General features: G+C 37.6%; 1 protein-coding gene across 3 annotated transcripts in view; it reads left to right on the top strand.

Annotated features, from left to right (window-relative positions):
• The window catches only part of TMEM117 (transmembrane protein 117), a gene marked incomplete at both ends in the record, with an annotated part of 622,588 nt that overhangs the window by 590,790 nt on the left and 15,326 nt on the right, over nucleotides 1-16,472 (top strand). For 2 of the 3 annotated variants that reach the window (XM_080706437.1, XM_080706438.1), the window contains one exon: nucleotides 9,595-9,724. The exons of the other annotated variant lie outside the window; for it this stretch is intronic. In XM_080706437.1, the coding sequence (XP_080562563.1) occupies nucleotides 9,595-9,724 (130 nt within the window). The remainder of the gene's footprint in view (nucleotides 1-9,594; nucleotides 9,725-16,472) is intronic. 3 annotated transcript variants of the gene reach the window in all.

The raw sequence follows: 16,472 nt of genomic DNA, 5'->3' as shown, positions 1-16,472 counted from the left end.
CTGTAGCTTAGTTCAGTTGATAAACTTTTCCTATGCCTCCCTATCTTCTAGTCTCATCTCTGGCTGGCAGCCATCATCTTAACTTAACCAACTTAACATCTATAAGATGAACATTTTTAAATTTGTCATGTGAGTGAGACCACGTGGTACTTGTCTTTCTGTGCTAGGCTTTTTCATTTATCTCCAGTTCCGTTCAAGTTGTCATAAGTGACAGGATTTCTTTCATTTTATTGCTGAATAGTATTCCACTTTGTATATGTACCACAATCACTTTATCCATTCATCAGTTAAAGGACACTTAGGTTGTATCCATTTCTGTGCTGCTGTGACTAGTGTTACAATAAACAAGAAAGTGGAGAAGCCTGATCAAGATATTGATGTCATTTTCTTAGTATATATGCTTAGGAGTAGGATTGCTGGATCATATGGGAGTTGTATTTTTAGATTTTTGTGGAACCACCATACTACTTTCTGTGCTGGCTATGCTAATATACATTTCCACAAATAGTGTACTCCACATCCTCACCAGCACTTATGTTCCTTTCTCTCTTTGAACAGTGGCCATTCTTACTGCAACAAGGAAATATTTCACTTATCACAACAGTCTCCTAATGGGACTTCCTTGCACAGCCAGTGTACCCCTCTCCACTAGTGGTTTTGATTTGCATTTCTCTGAAAATAAGTGATGTAGACCTTTTGTTCTTGTATACCTATTGGCCATTTGAATGACTTCATTTGAGAACTGACTATTTAAATCTATTATCTGTTTTAAATTGTTCTCTCTCTCTCACTCTGTGTGTGTGTGTGTGTGTGTGTTTATAGTTCCTTACATCTTCTGGGTATTAATCTCTTATCAAATGCAGTTTGTGCCACATCATAACATGGCATAAGGGCCAAAAAAGCACAAATAATGCCATTCATCCATCAATTACCTCTTAAAGGTCCCACTTCTTCACACTGTTACAGTGACAATTCGATTTCAACGTAAGTTTTGGGGGAGACATTCAAACCATAGTAGATATCAGATATGCTTTTCCATATTGGGAGAATCTGAGTAGCCCTCTAGATTTGTCTCCTACTTCCCTACGTTCTGCAAGTACATTGGTTCCCCCAGCCTTTTTCTTCTCATTAAATGCTATCTTATTATTTGTCCTAGCCATTGTGAAATTCAGTTAGTGATATGTTCAAAATGCATCTTGATCTGACCATCTGGCTGACCTTGTATTAATCACCATCATCTCACACCTCAACTATTGTGACAGTCTCCTAATGGGACTTCCTTCCTTGTACAGCCAGTCTACCCCTCTCCACATTAGTCATTCTCCCCAAACCATTAAATCCTTGCAGCTTCTTGAGCACAACCATCTCATTTCACACTCAGGGCCTTTGCACTTGCTTTTTCTCCCATATGGTCCCATCCTGTTCCAGACTTTGCAGAACTTTCTCTTTCATATGAACCAGTAGCCCACAGAAAGATTACCCTCAGAGCCACATTCTTTTGACCAAGTAAAACAGTACCTGTGGCAACTCACTACTCTCAATCCCCCTTCCCTGCCTTCCTTCAGAACACTTGTCACTATTTGGCATCATATTGCAATGCCATTTTCTAAGAGACTAGTCTCATCTCTGTCCCCAAGTAGAATATATGCACTGTGACACAATCCTGACAAAAATCATAATTGTAGAAAGAAAACCATCCTAAGGAACCTTAAAGGTCATTCACCTCTACTACTCATGGCATCTAGATCAACTTTATGCTCTTTGCATTGTTTGTGAATATTTTTATATCAAATGGCTTTTCCCCACTTATCCCAGTATTATTATTATCTCATGGAGAAAAATGCCCTCAATATTAAATAAAAAGCTTATGCAGAACAATAATATCTGCTCTTTGAGAGTGCACAATTAACTTTCATATAGAATTCTTAGAAGAAATTATTCAATTGAATGTGACCATTGCTGACAACATATGTGGAGCCAGAACAGATCTAGAGAAGTGACATTTTGTATTGAATGTACAAACACAATAAAGCACAGAATAAGCAGAGGATATGAGCTATTGTACACAGCCAGCACCTGAAGAATCACACAAAAACGTGTTGTCTAATAACTTTCTTCCACTAGATTTTACTCTTTCATTATGAGAAGTTCTCTTTTGATGCCAATTTTTTATACAGTTAACATTTTAATACTTTTATTAGTGTATTGTAATTATGCATCACAATGAGGTTCAAGTGTTAGGAACATACATGCACACAGCACTTTGTATATTTCTTTTCAAATCCTACTCTACAACCTTTCCCTCCCCACACATATTATTGAGATTAGTATTAATATCTTTGTGTATGTACTTCTACTAGATTTTATTCTGTTCTTATGAGAGGAGTTTCCTTTTGATGTCAATTTATTATATAGTTAACATTTATTGTTCTTAAGAAAGGTTAAGAAGCCAAGTGTGGTGACACATGCTTGTAATCCCAGTACTCGGGAAGTTGAGACAGGAGGTTCAAGGCTAGCCTCAACAATTTAGTGAGATTCTCAGCAACCTTGCAAGATTCTGCTTCCAAACAAAAAATAAAAAAGCATGGGGGGTATAGCTCAGAGGTAGAATGCCTTTGGGGTTCAATACCTAGTACCACAATAAAAGGATGGGGGGGCTAAGAAGCTTGGTAATTGATGGAAGAATGTCTAAAATGGCCCTCTGCTGAGTAGTTGATTATTTCTTTAGACTTTGCACTCTAATTATCCCCAACTCTTTATATTCAGTGGTTTTCTCCCCCCCCCTTTTATTGGAGTCTTTAAGATGTTAAGCACTCTTTCCTTGTGTGCTGGTGAACTGAATTGCCATAGTGAGGGGTATTGATTTTCCATTATTCCTGGATGCCACAGGATGTATTTCCATTAGTTGTAAACACTTCTAAGACTGACTTTTATTCTGTCCCTCATCACATCAGTCTGCAGGGCAGGACATCTATAAGTGAGGCCCAGGGCTTTTCATCAGACAACTTTCCATTTATGCACTTAAAGGAGTGGTGCTTTCCAGGTATCTAAATGTAATGATGCTTATAAATAAAATCAAAAATTAAAAAAAAACAATGCTATCACACCAAAATCAGAAGGCAATACATAGTTTTCATACCTGCTCTAGGCTTGACTTGTTTTCTTTTGTTTTGTTTTTGTTTTCCATAGGCACCAAACTAATACATATGTTTCACTGGTATATGTTATCTTTGGAATGATCCACAAAAATTTATATTGGCGTTGAGAGTGAGAAACAATAGTGATGAAGAAAGACATGAAACTATGTTACATAATAAACTCTTAAGATAAATTAGACTGTTTAGGTAGCAACCATTTTGAGCGTTCATTGGTATATTAGGTTAAATACACAGAAACACAAGAGTTGAGTGTTTTAAAACATTCCAAATCAGGTTTTGCAATTTGACTTGGATTTGTTTTAGTAATGAATGAGGTCTGCCATCTTTACTATGAGTTAACCAGAAAGCCAAGACTTTTCCCCCAAAGGGTTTAAATCTTTTAGCCCTTGTGCCTCCTAGCAAAAATCTCCAAAACGTTAGAGAACGCATTTCCCCGTGTGGGGAAATAAACCAACATTGTATATTAAGGAAAAAAACAGAATAACATATATGCAAAAGGATCTATGTCAAAGGACAATGAGAAGTGATCTTCAGCCACCTCTCTCTTAACATTCTTTCACATGTATTACGAGGCACTTCTTGAATCCACCTTGCTATCACACTAATACTGACATCCACTGTGGGAAAGGCTTATTGTACTCATTCTCAATCACATGCTACTTTATTTTTTATTTACTTGTTATTTATGGTATTAGGGATTGAATCTAGGAGCATTCTACCTCTGAGCTATACCCCCAGCCCAATTTTTTTTGAAATAGAGTCTCACTAAGTTGTGGAGGTTATCACCAAGTAGCTGAGGCTGGTATTGAACCACAATTCTTCTGTCTTAGCCTCCCAAATACTGAGATTATAAGCGTGAACCACCATACCTGGTTCACATGCTATTTTATATTCTTATTCCCTGTTCTCTAACTTGCTTGGAACTATCTCAAGAGCTTCTCTGCGTTTACATGACGACTTAAAGGGTTTCTCAGACCACCCCAACTCACATTTTTAACCAGCTGCCCAAACATTTACTGCCTCATCCTCACAATGTTTTCACTTAAGTGTACTTTCTTTATCTACTCTCCTCTTTCCTTTATAGCCAAAGCAAGGACTCCAGCTTTATGTGACTGTCTGGATGATTCTAGTATACTTGGGTACTAAAGAAAAAATAAAACCACCAGTTTTTTAATATAATAATCTTAGTTAATGTGTAATATGTGTTGGCAAAAAAGTATTTATTGTGTTTTTCTGTTTGCCTAAGTCCATGTCACGTTTTCATCTATGTGAAACCCAAAAGGGATTGTTGGACATCTTTGGTTTTCAGAGAGTTCCATTCATCAATTAACAAATATTTGAGTTCTTGCCATATGCTGAGCCCTATTTCAAGTATGGGGAACACCGCAGTGAATGAAAAAGGAAGAAAAAATTCCACTAAGCTCCCTGGAGCTTACACTGCAGTGAGGGAAACAGGCAATAAACAAATAAACTACAAAATTTAGTATATGTCAAAACTTCCAAGGATTAATCTGGCCAAGTGATACTATGCCAACTTTGCAAATTAGAAAGAGCACAGGTTTCTGAAAGAAACCAGGCATTCTTTCTTAATACAAAACAAAAATATCACCCAAAGCATAAATACAATTCTTCAGTCCACTGAAGCTCACTATCAACTAAAATTTTGTTGCTAGGACACAGCAAGACATAGAAAAGTTAAGGATACTTTACAAGCTGGGAAAATTTGGGGCAAAATGATGTTCTCATATCTATGGATCTATCTAAACTCAGTTCTGAAATATGGATAAATAGAGATTAACAAGGAAGAAAATAAATCTGTCTGCAAAGTGGTCTTTAGAAATCATTTGAAATTTAAAAATCTAATTATCAATTCTATTTTAAAATGTTATCAATTTTTTAATAAAATCTAACCTGTCTTAATTTTCTTGAAAACCAGGCAGCTAATCTTTAACCCAAAAGAATATAACCTCTGTTCAAATACTATGGTGTTTAATCAGTGTTATTCCAATTTTTATCCTCTAACATTTTTCTTAAACAGATTTCTAGTCAGGGAATTCAAAACAGTGTTGGTTTCAAGCTAGAGTTCTTCTGAATAGTACCAAGACCTTTCCCCTGCCCCGAGGCATGGACTCAGTGAGAAAGCACTGGGGAGTGAAGAACCCAGGATATTCTGAGACCAGCTTGCCTCTATACTTACCATTGTCTTAAAATTCTGTCCAAATATGAAACATGAATAACGAGGATCCGTGACCAATTTTTATTCCCATGGACAGAAGTAAGCCATGGTACATAAGAAATAAGATTAGATAAATATCATGACACTGGTATTTATTTTTATATAGAAAACATATCTATCTGAACAATAATTAACTGTTTCTCCAATATGAAGCAGATGCAAAGTTAGTAGTCTGTTCACACTGTGGACATCATCAGGCACTGATGAAAACTGGAATAGCATAATACCATGTGCCTACATAATTCTCACATCACTGAGCCCTGATCTGATAGACCTCTGCAGTTACTGCTAGATTTAATAGCAGAGAACAGTAAAAAGGCTTTAAATTACTAAACACTGATAATGCTGAAGAACAAAATGAATGAACATTTCATAATATGCAATTTCAGGGTGAGCCTGTGGATGCTAGGCCTACTGGCTGAATGCATCTTGCTCTGTCATTCTCCTAATTAAAGACTTTTACTTTGCATTTAAAATATATTTTACATTCATGCAGAAAGAAAGTCATAACTCAAATGTGCATGAATTTCCTCAGCCTTCAGTTGTACGCTCGTAGCAGTAGTACCTTCCTCTCTTTGCAATGTTAAGATCGCCCATAGTTGTTTCTGAGATCGCCATAGCATGACTAACATTGCACAAGAAACATGTAAGCTATTGGTCTTCCACCTTCCTCATGATGCCATTGCTATCTGCCTCTTTTTTTCTATTTATTTATTTATTTATTTATTTATCTATTTATTTGGTGGTACTTGGGTTCCTGGAAGCCCTACTACCTCAGGGCTACACTCCCAGACCTATTTTAATATTTTTACTTGAAAACAGGGTCTCTTAAACCAGCGGGGCTGACTTCGAACCTGCGTGATCCTCCTGTCTCTGCCTCCCAAGCGCTGGGATTACAAGCCTGTGCCACCATGCCCAGCGGTACTTCGTTCTTTTGGAAAAATATCAAGAAGTTTTCTGAAAAGATAAAGAAAAGTAGTTGGGGGTGGAGGGAGTAATGAGAGTGAAGGTGAGATGTGAGAAAAGTAGTTGGTTCCATATAAGAAACATTTTTTTAAAAAGAATAAATGAAAAAGACAATGTCTCATTCATAAAGACCCACACCTTCTGTTTGATTCTTATGATCTTCATGCTTTGTTTTGTTTTCAAAACTTTTAATCTCCTAATTCCCTGCCTCTAATCTCTCAACTATTCCAATTTCTGCATTTCAATTTCTCATCTATATACATCTTCAGCCATATTATTCTTGAATCAAAGTAAACTTTGGTCTAACTTGACATGGAGTGGTTGCCAAGAAGAGTAATTGATACCATTTTGCAGAACATTTTGAACTCCTCTTATTTGGAAATAGATATCTGAGTCTGATAAAACCTCAAATATTTATTTAAAGAATAATATATAAAAGCGAGGTAGAATGGTATGTTTACATTTTTTCTATTATTATTTCCTTATTTATTTTGTTGTGATACTAGAGGTGGAATCCAGGAGCATTCTACCTCTTAGCTACACCCAGCCCTTTTTATATTTTGTTTTAAAATAGGGTCTTGCTAGGTTTCTCGGTGTCTTGCTGAATTGCTGTCCTTAGGCAACTTGAGGCTGTCCTTGAACCTCACTGGCTTAGGAGACCCTGTTTCCAAATAAAAATATAAAATAGGTCTGGGAGTGTAGCCTGGAGGTAGAAGGGTTTCCAGGAACCCCAGCACAACCAAAAAAAAAAAAGAAGAAGAAGAAGAAGAAGAAGAAGAAGAAGAAGAAGAAGAAGAAGAAGAAGAAGAAGAAGAAGAAGAAGAAGAAGAAGAAGAAAGTAGAAAATTGTAGTGATACATACATTTCCATGTTTGTTGCAGCACAATTCACAACAGGCAAATTATGAAACTAACCTAGGTGTCTATCAACAGATAAAGAGATAATGAAAATGTTTATGTGCATAATGGGATGTTAGCCATAAAGGAGAACAAAATAATACTATTTGCAGGAAAATGGATGGAACTAAGTGAGATCAGCCAGTCTCGGGTTGTATGTTTTCTCTCATATGTGGAAGCTAGAGCAAAAATGGGAAACAAAAGGTCCTTCAGATAAATGAGGAGCAAGACCAGTAGAACAGTGGAAGGGGGTTGGGGGAGGGAGCTGAGGAGTGGGGAAAAGAGGATCAAGAAAGGAAACTAAATAGTGTTATGTCCATATATGAAGGTATCACTACCGATTTCACCAACACACATGGAGAAAGAAGGGAGAAGCAGGGTAGAATGTGGAGAGAAGCACACCAAGTGATGTGTGCAGTATGTTTCTGTCACTTGAATTCCACTGTGATGAATAATTACAATGTACTAATAAAAATATAAAAATAAAGTAAAATTAGAAAAAAGTAAATCTCTCCTCCATCTGAAGACCCCCCTCTCCTATTCATTTCCCATTTCTTTGACTCTACTTTTCATTTCTAAAAATTATTCTTAGTGCATATTATTTTAATCTCAGTCCACAAGATTTTTCTCAAAACCAAACTAATTTTATACCCAGTAGAAAACTTTAGTTTCATGGAAGGAAAAACTAAATGAACCCATCCATACATCTTTCTAAAATGAAGCCAATTTTTATCACAGTAGCCCAATTCCTCCTAAAATATTTTCTTGCTTGCACCAAGAAATAAAAAGGGAATTCTGGCCTGGTGTGGGGGTGCACACTTGTAATCCCCGTGCTTGGAAGGCGGAGACAGGAGGATCACGCAGGTTTGAAGCCAGACTCTCTGGCTTAAGAGACCCTGTTTCCAAATAAAATATAAAATAGGTCTGGGAGTGTAGCCCAGAGGTAGAAGGGTTCCATCCCCAGTACGACCAAAAAAAAAAATTCTATATTGATGTTTGTGTTATCTATATAATAAAAATGAAAGACACTCTGTTATAACTCATTCTATTTGCCAATTACTTTTTCATCAGTTATGTTAGCAAAAATATTCAATGTTAATTTTGCAAGAGTTTTCTCTTGAACCTCTGCAACACTTCACAGGTATTGTTACCAATCCATTCTCCACTCATAGTTCATATCAAAATATTCTAAAATTCTCTCTTCTCAAGCTTCCCAAATTACGTTTCTAATTGCTAAAGATTCATAGAAGAAAGGGGGAGATGAGAACAAAAAGCAGTTTGCAAACACTGATGGAAAATATAATACTGCATCATATCATTTTTCTTCTTGTAAATGTATCTCTTATTAGCAGCTCAAAATCACCCCTAAATCAGGAAGCTGATAGACATTGAAGGCTTTCATGGTTACTGTTACTCACATAATTTGCTTTCCTGAGGGTCCATTCCTCTTAACTAAAATGCTCAGCATGGTTGGCAGTAGAATGGACCCCCAAACTCCGGAAAAATACAGGCACAACATAACTAGCACACCTGTATCAGCTGTGTATGTAGAAATCTTGGATAAATTTAATTGTTTATTCGAGTTAATGGACTGAAGTATCAAATATGTATTTTTTCATGACTTTTTTCATATGCAAGTCTGCTAAAATATATCACCACTGATCAATTAGTGATAAATTAGTTAGTTTTTAAAAGTGGAATCATGATTTTGCCTTGACAACAGAAAACAACTAATGGCAATTTGGAAACAAATTCACTGTTGGTCTCTCGTGCTACAATGTCAGCTCCTCCATCTTGTGGTTCAAGTCCATCTGGATTTCAAAAGATCAGAATGTACAAATCCCAAGTCCTTGTATAGTTGCTAGCAGATATAATTTATAAAATCCCCATTGTGTGAGCTGAAGAACTTCATTAAGTGAATCAAACCTTTACATCATTCTCTGATACAAAACATATTACTACAGGGACCATATTTTTGAAAAGTAGCTAAGCACAATATAACAAATACAGTGCATATTTATTAAATACAAATACCTTCTTCTAAAGATATAAGATCAGCTCTCTACAATTAAAGAGAGAAGCACATATAGATGCAAATCATTTCTGTGTTAGTTTATTACTACATTAAAGAAAAATCTAAGATCTAAGTTATAGCTTATTTTCCATTTTGAATGCATACTGCTACTTAATGTACATAAAATAAGCATTGCAGAATGAAACTGCTACACCCAGCAGCTGGCTGCATTTAAGTGATTTGAAATGAGTCAATTTGGGATGTTTTGCTGCTTAAGAACAAAACAAATCACAAATATGATTTTATGTTGATGTTCTGTGACAGGACTGGGAATTCCCCCACTTCATGGGAGATGTCGATGTGAATCTCCCGGGGCTACACACACCACATATGCAGTTCAAAATCCCTTTTTTCCAGAAGATCTTCAAGGAGGAGTATCGTATTCACATAACAGGTATGTTGCACAGCGTGAGTGCCATTTGATTGTTTTCTATCTACTGTTTGCTATAAAAAAGCAACCAAACGCTGGGCGTGGTGGCGCACGCGTGTAATCCCCATGCTTGGGAGGCGGAGACAGGAGGATCGCGCAGGTTCAAAGCCAGCCTTGCTGGCTTAAGAGACCCTGTTTCGAAATTATATATATATATATATATATATATATATATATATATATATATATATATATATATATATATATGTCTGGGAGTATAGCCCAGAGGTAGAAGGGTTTCCAGGAACCGCAGTACCACCAAAAAAAAAAAAAAAAAACAACCGGTAACATTTAAGAAAGATATGTTTACCTACTATCACTCACTTAACAATAAAAGGTGGTTTCAGATTGTCTGGAGACTCAATACTACAATCTGAGACTTACTGGTGGCCTTGACAATTTAAATGTTAACAGATAGAAATAAAGAGAATGGGGAAAATAAGGCTTATCTGTAGGGTAACTACCTTTGCTTGCAAAAGAAACATGTCACTTTCCATGACGGTCCTAGTTAGAGTCAAGGAGAGCAGGGAAAGGAGTCCAGTGTGGGGCAGACTCTTCAGTGTTAGGTCTAGTGTTCTGGTCTGGGATCATCAAAGGGTCATTGATATGGTACAGTTACTTCTGCCAGATTCAAAGCACTGCTCTGCTTTGATTTTGTTCATTGAGTGCTTCTTTCTCACAACATTTGGTATAATGTTTTTGGCATCAATCTTTCCCATTTACTGCTGAAATCAAGACAATAGAGTTACAAAGCTCCTCCAGTCAGTTTATGTGCCACTAGGGAGTTAGGACACTTACTGCTTGATTCATAAAACCCACTTCTGTATCCAAGTGCAAGTTTGTCTCAAGTGATTCTTCTGTGGATCCCCAGATTATTTAATTTTCTGATATTTTCTGTTTTTGAAATGACTAGAAGATGATTTATTATAATATTCTTTCATGATATCTCAGGAATTCTCATCTAAAAAAGGCTTCCTGGAGTTACGTTTTGTACCTTTTCTTCTTGATAACAAGAAGAAGACAACTGAATGATCGCATATAAAAGGTGGTATTAGCTCCCAATCTGTTCAGATGCAGGGAGGGAACATACACGTGTTTTAAGGACAATGGCCCAGAATCCCACATGTGCTATAATATAAACTGCTGAAGAAATCTGTGCTTACACTGCTGTCTGCGCTGCTGAATAAAAATAGCCTAAGCACAGACAACTTAACATCTGAGTACTGCAGAAAACCTTTGCTTCCTAGCTAGGAGGTTGTCTTTTTGCTTTGAGCACGAGGCGACCTTCCTAAATTGGAGAATGAGCTCATGAATAGGGAAGATGCAGCTGGTTTCTTTTCCTATTCAAAATGAATGAGCCTCATCTATTAAATTCACAGGGTAAATCAATCAATTTCAGTTCAGATCACATAGTGTGGTTTCAGAGTCCCCACTTAATCCCTACAGCATGCCACTCTCTCAGACTTCTAAACCAGCTATTACAACAGGGCATCCTCATATCCCTTTTGGTGAGCTTTTTCTTGGACCATTTATTCCTGCGACTAGCTTTTTTTCCTCAGAGCATCACTGTGCTAATATTGTCTCTATCAGAATGCCTGTCAAAAAATACACTGTTTAGGTTCAGAACATTGGGCTAAGAAAAAAAAAGAAAGAATGCATTGGTTTTTAAAAATTGAGTTGTTTAAAATGATTTGGAGCTGTTTTACTTGGCTTTGGTACACATACTGTCACTTGTAGAAGGGCCAGATTTAAGGTTTATAGTATGTGACATTTATATAATTTGAAATGCTCTATTTAAAAAGATGAATACAAAACTATGTCTAACAATTATATGCAGTGCCTTGCAAGAGGGCCATTCATGCTGCACCCCCTTAACTTCCAGCTAAGGAGTTTTGAGGAAAAGCTTACTAAACATTTAGAGAGAAGCTGATACATGACTTTTAACCCTTGTCCCATTAAGTATTAGTTTTTTGAAACCGAAAAGATAGGAAGACTAGCTAGGTTTTATAACAGGCTGTATGTTAATAAGGTTTGCCAGAAGGGGGGATATAATGTAACAAGGGCAGTGTTTGCCAAATTATGCCGATTGCCAAATCATTGGAGGAACCTTATAAATATATAGGTTGTTGGGCTCCATTCCTAATGGTTCCGACCCAGCCCATCTGAAATTGACCAGGGAATGAGACTTTGGAAAATCTTTCCCTGGTGACAGTGATCATTTAGAGCTGCTCTTTCCTGGTTTGGAAGCCACAGATGAGGTCAGAATGTTTCTCTGAAATGGGCCATGCAAGCAGTGATTGCCTAGATCTGCTGGGAAGGCCTCTGAGAATTCTGAAATTTAAATTCAAAATATAATAGGCTTTGGAGTGGAGGGCTCCACCATAAACAAATTAAATTCACTTTGTGTCAAGTCCAGTTCATTCATACACATCCACAGACACATTGTTAGAATTCCTAGAAAAAGGATTCAGACTGGGATGGTGAAGAAAAAAAACTTTTCTTTCTCATGTTTGCCATTTCTGTTACTCTCTCATCTGTTAGTTGGTAGAAGAGGATGCACCTGCTATTCTGAAATATAATTTAGTCTTTTGTGAAGGGACTTTTACTTTGTCTCATTTTGTAAGGCAATTATTTTTGAGGGAATCATCTACATAAAAAATCCAGACTACTGTGTTTTGTGATGTATTTTAATATTATCAATAGTTAGTAGCCTACACATTTCCATGCAAACTGCAAATGCTAACTTATTGACAAGCTCCTCCATGTTCTGCCTGTTTCCAAAGAGCTTCAATGCTTTTCTTGATACGTGAATATAGCATTACCTATATTATATTATAGCATAAAACCTGTGCTATCCATCATGGATCACAAATGTTAGTATGTGTTAAAGTCAACTGGAAAGCTTGTTTAAAAAAAATTTACCAGGCACGATCCAGGCGTGGTGGGGCACGCTTGTAATCCCAGTGTTTGGGAGGTGGAGACAGGAGGATCGTGCAGGTTCAAAGCCAGCCGCGCTGGCTTAAGAGACCCTGTTTCCAAATAAAAAAAATATATAAAATAGGTCTGGGAGTGTGGCCTGGAAGTAGAAGGGTTTCATCCAAAAAAAAAAAAAATTACCAGGCATACACCCAGAATCTGATGCCTGTGGTATGGGGCAGAGCTTGGAATCTACCCTTCTCTACAAGTGAGACCTAGGCAGGCAGCCAGAAAAGCCCTCTTAGAGAAATACTTACTGTGAAAAACATTGTGTGTAGGCAGAATTCCTCTCATCTCGGCTGTAATTCATGCACCTCTGCAACTCATAAAACCCAATGACAATGGGTACAATGCAAATATAATAGAAGTGTGGTGGCCAAGAGAAACTAGCAAGATGGAAACTATGGGATGCAGCATATCTCAGTCATGGTAACAAACAAAATTCAGCTCCCTTGAAGGCGGTTCCTTGACAAGAGAAACTAAACAGCAAAGAGACAACTTAAACCGTGAAGAATTGAACCATGGGAGAATAAAATCCAGAAGACAGAACAGGGATAGTAAAGTGCCTGCATGAGCAGCTCACCTGTTGAATGCCTCCACTGGCAGGCCATGTTATTTTGGCCCATCTGCTCTGCCAGGACTTCCATCACTGCAGTCCCTAGAGGTCTCTAGCAAAGAAGCCAGGGGCTTGATGTGAAGTAAGAAGATGCAGGTCTTCATTGTCTTAAACAGTCAGCACCTCACTCTCAGTATGGCCAAGATTTGATAGCCCACACGATCAGCCAGAACCTGCACCTGTAGCAGTGCACAGCCCACTTTTCCCTCCAGAGACACAGAGCAGGGTTCCACGGTAAGTTAACTGTGCTTCTCAGACAGATACAATCTAGGACTCATCTACATACAATCAGGAACTCATGTGACAAGTGATAGATATGAGTGGTCTGAGATTGGAGGTCCATCCCAGAGGAAGTCAGGTTGGAGCTGCTGCTGAATGCAGCAGAGGCATAGGAGGGGCTCATAGAGACCAAGGTGCAGTACCCACACAAGGTCTCCAGAAATCACCCTAAGATTACACTGGACATGTGCTATCAGTGTGGGGAGAGAGAGAGGCACAGGCCCAGGGCATGCAGAAAGCACAGAACTCTGTGCCTACTGGGCTTCATTTCAGTTGACACCCACAGCCTACAGAGACAGACAGAGCCATAGGACAGCCCCTGTGGAGAGCTTAGAGAGCCAAGTGTGCAGCAGTGAGAGGCACTAGCTGGGCTCAGGTTCCTCGGCACCTGCACTGAGAGAGAGACACCAACTCAGGGTCTTAATCATTGCAGGAGACCCAAAAGTGGGGCCACCAACCAACATCACTACTATAGATTACTGAGTCAGTGAGAGTGCTTGGAACATGCCCAAGAACTGACTATAGTGAATAGATACTATAATTAAACAGCTGAAAGTATCCATGCAGGTCCAGGAGAACTGCAGAGACCAAATCTGCTTTGTACTTGTATATTTGCAGGATTGTTGTTATTTTTGTTGTCTGTTTGTTTTTGTTATTTTCTTCATGTTTGTTTGCTCTCTTCCCCATTCTTTTTAGTAGCTTTTCCCCTCTTTCATATTTACTCTCTTTTTCCAAACTTTTTTCTTGGTCTTATATTCATTTCATATCACCATACCTAAATACTTTATATTGACTACTAGAATCCTTTTATATATTCACCATCTCTCTTCTTTTCCATATATTACCTTACTACACTTAAACTCTTGTTCAACTAGATCATACCCTCTACTTTACCCTATTCCTGCACCCATCACTCCAGCTTCTCTCCTCTCACCCAAAGTTCACCATTGAATAGAACACAATTCCCCCTGCTGACACCTCTAAATCCTTATGGCTAAGATTGGACCAGAGAGATGAACCACAGCAAAGGACTACCAGACATGGCAGACAAGGATGAACTAACCAAAGCTGGCAGAAAGAAATGCTCAACAGCTAGCGTATTGCGGTTTAAAAATGCACAGGTCACACACTGTTCTGCTCATATCTCTGATCCAATTCTTTACAAAGGAGGTGACCAACAGATTACCTGATCTTAGCACCTGAAATCCATCAACATCACCAAAGCAGCATGGAGAAGAAACAGAGTAAATGCAACCCAGTATTGACAATCACTAGGTAGAACAAGAGTGGGATGATAGTCAACATGCTCTTAAAGGGTAGTATCAAAGTGTGAGTGATGGCTGGACCCATCTCTCCCAGCATCAATCTAGAGCAGCACCTTTCAACAAAGACTCACACACAAAGAGCAACAAGATGCCAAGACAACAGAAACACAAACCTGAGAATTATAAAAATATGAACATGAAGAACATTAGGGAAACAATAAATTTCTGCAACTCAACAACAAAGGATGTCACAAACACTGATCTACAAAAAATGTAAGAAGGATAATTTCAAAATCTGATCTTCAATATGATGAAAGGCCTCATAAAAACTGTACTTAAAATGAAAAGAGAAATTGAGACTTTAAGACAGAAACCAGAAAGGGGACTTGAATAAAATGAAGGAGTTAATAAGTGAATTGAAGACAGTAATAGAAAGCAACTCTGGCAGGCTAGATGACATGAAAAACAGGATATTACTCTTAGAAGACAGGTCTTTCAAAACCAAAGCATAGTCAACAACATACAGAAGACATTACAACAACAGTAACTAAACATCCAACAATTATGTGACAATACAAAATGTCCTAACTTACAGACAAAAGGCATTGAAAAAGGAATAAAGCCAAAGATCAAGGGTATTTTTAATCTCTTCAGAGAAATAATGTCAGAGAATTACCCAAACATAGAAAAAGAATTGGACAATCACATACAGGAGACATACAGGACACCATTAAGACAAGATCAAAGAAGGACTTTTTACACCACATCATAATCAAAATGATTAAAATAGAGGCCAAGGAAAGAATCTTAAGAGAATGGGTAACATTCTGAGGAAAAAAAAGAAAAAATCACTTCAGACTTCACAACCAAAATCATGATGGCCAGGAGTGCCTAATATGAAATAATCCAGACCCTGGAAGAAAACACCTTCAACCCAAGACTGCTATGTCCAGCAAAGATGTCATTCAAAATTGATGAAGAAATAAAAACATTCCAAGATAAGCAGAAAATTTAAAAAATTATGGTTAGGCAGCAGTAGAGAAAATAATAAACACTTTAGTAATAAATACTAAAGAAGAAAAATATGCAAATTCCAGAACAAAAGAAAAGGCAAATTTCATCAGGTGGGCAACTAAGTAAAGGAGAAATAACACTACACCAAAAAGAATACAGAACACAAAATGACAGAAAACAAAAATTATATTTCAATAATTAAACTGAATGTCAAAGGGCTTAACTCTGCAATTAAAAGAAATAGATTGGCAATGTGGATTTAAATACATTATCCGTCCAGACATGGTTGTGCATGCTTGCAATCCCAGCGGTTGGGAGGTTGAGACAGGAGGATTGCACAGGTTTGAAGCCAACTTCAGATCTTTATGAGGCTCTCAGCAACTTAATGAGACTGTTTCAAATAAAGCATAAAACTAGGTCTGTGAGGATAGCCCAGAGGTAGAAAAGCCCCTGGATTCTACCCCCAGTATCACACACACAAAAATAAATAAATAAAAACCTAATCCAATTATATGATGCTTGGAAGAAACTCACCTTACAACCAAAGATAGCCACAGGCTAA

This window comes from Muscardinus avellanarius (genome assembly GCF_963383645.1).
Source record: "Muscardinus avellanarius genome assembly, chromosome: 11".
Taxonomy (NCBI): Eukaryota; Metazoa; Chordata; class Mammalia; order Rodentia; family Gliridae; genus Muscardinus; species Muscardinus avellanarius.
This window is presented reverse-complemented; position numbering and strand designations above follow the sequence as displayed.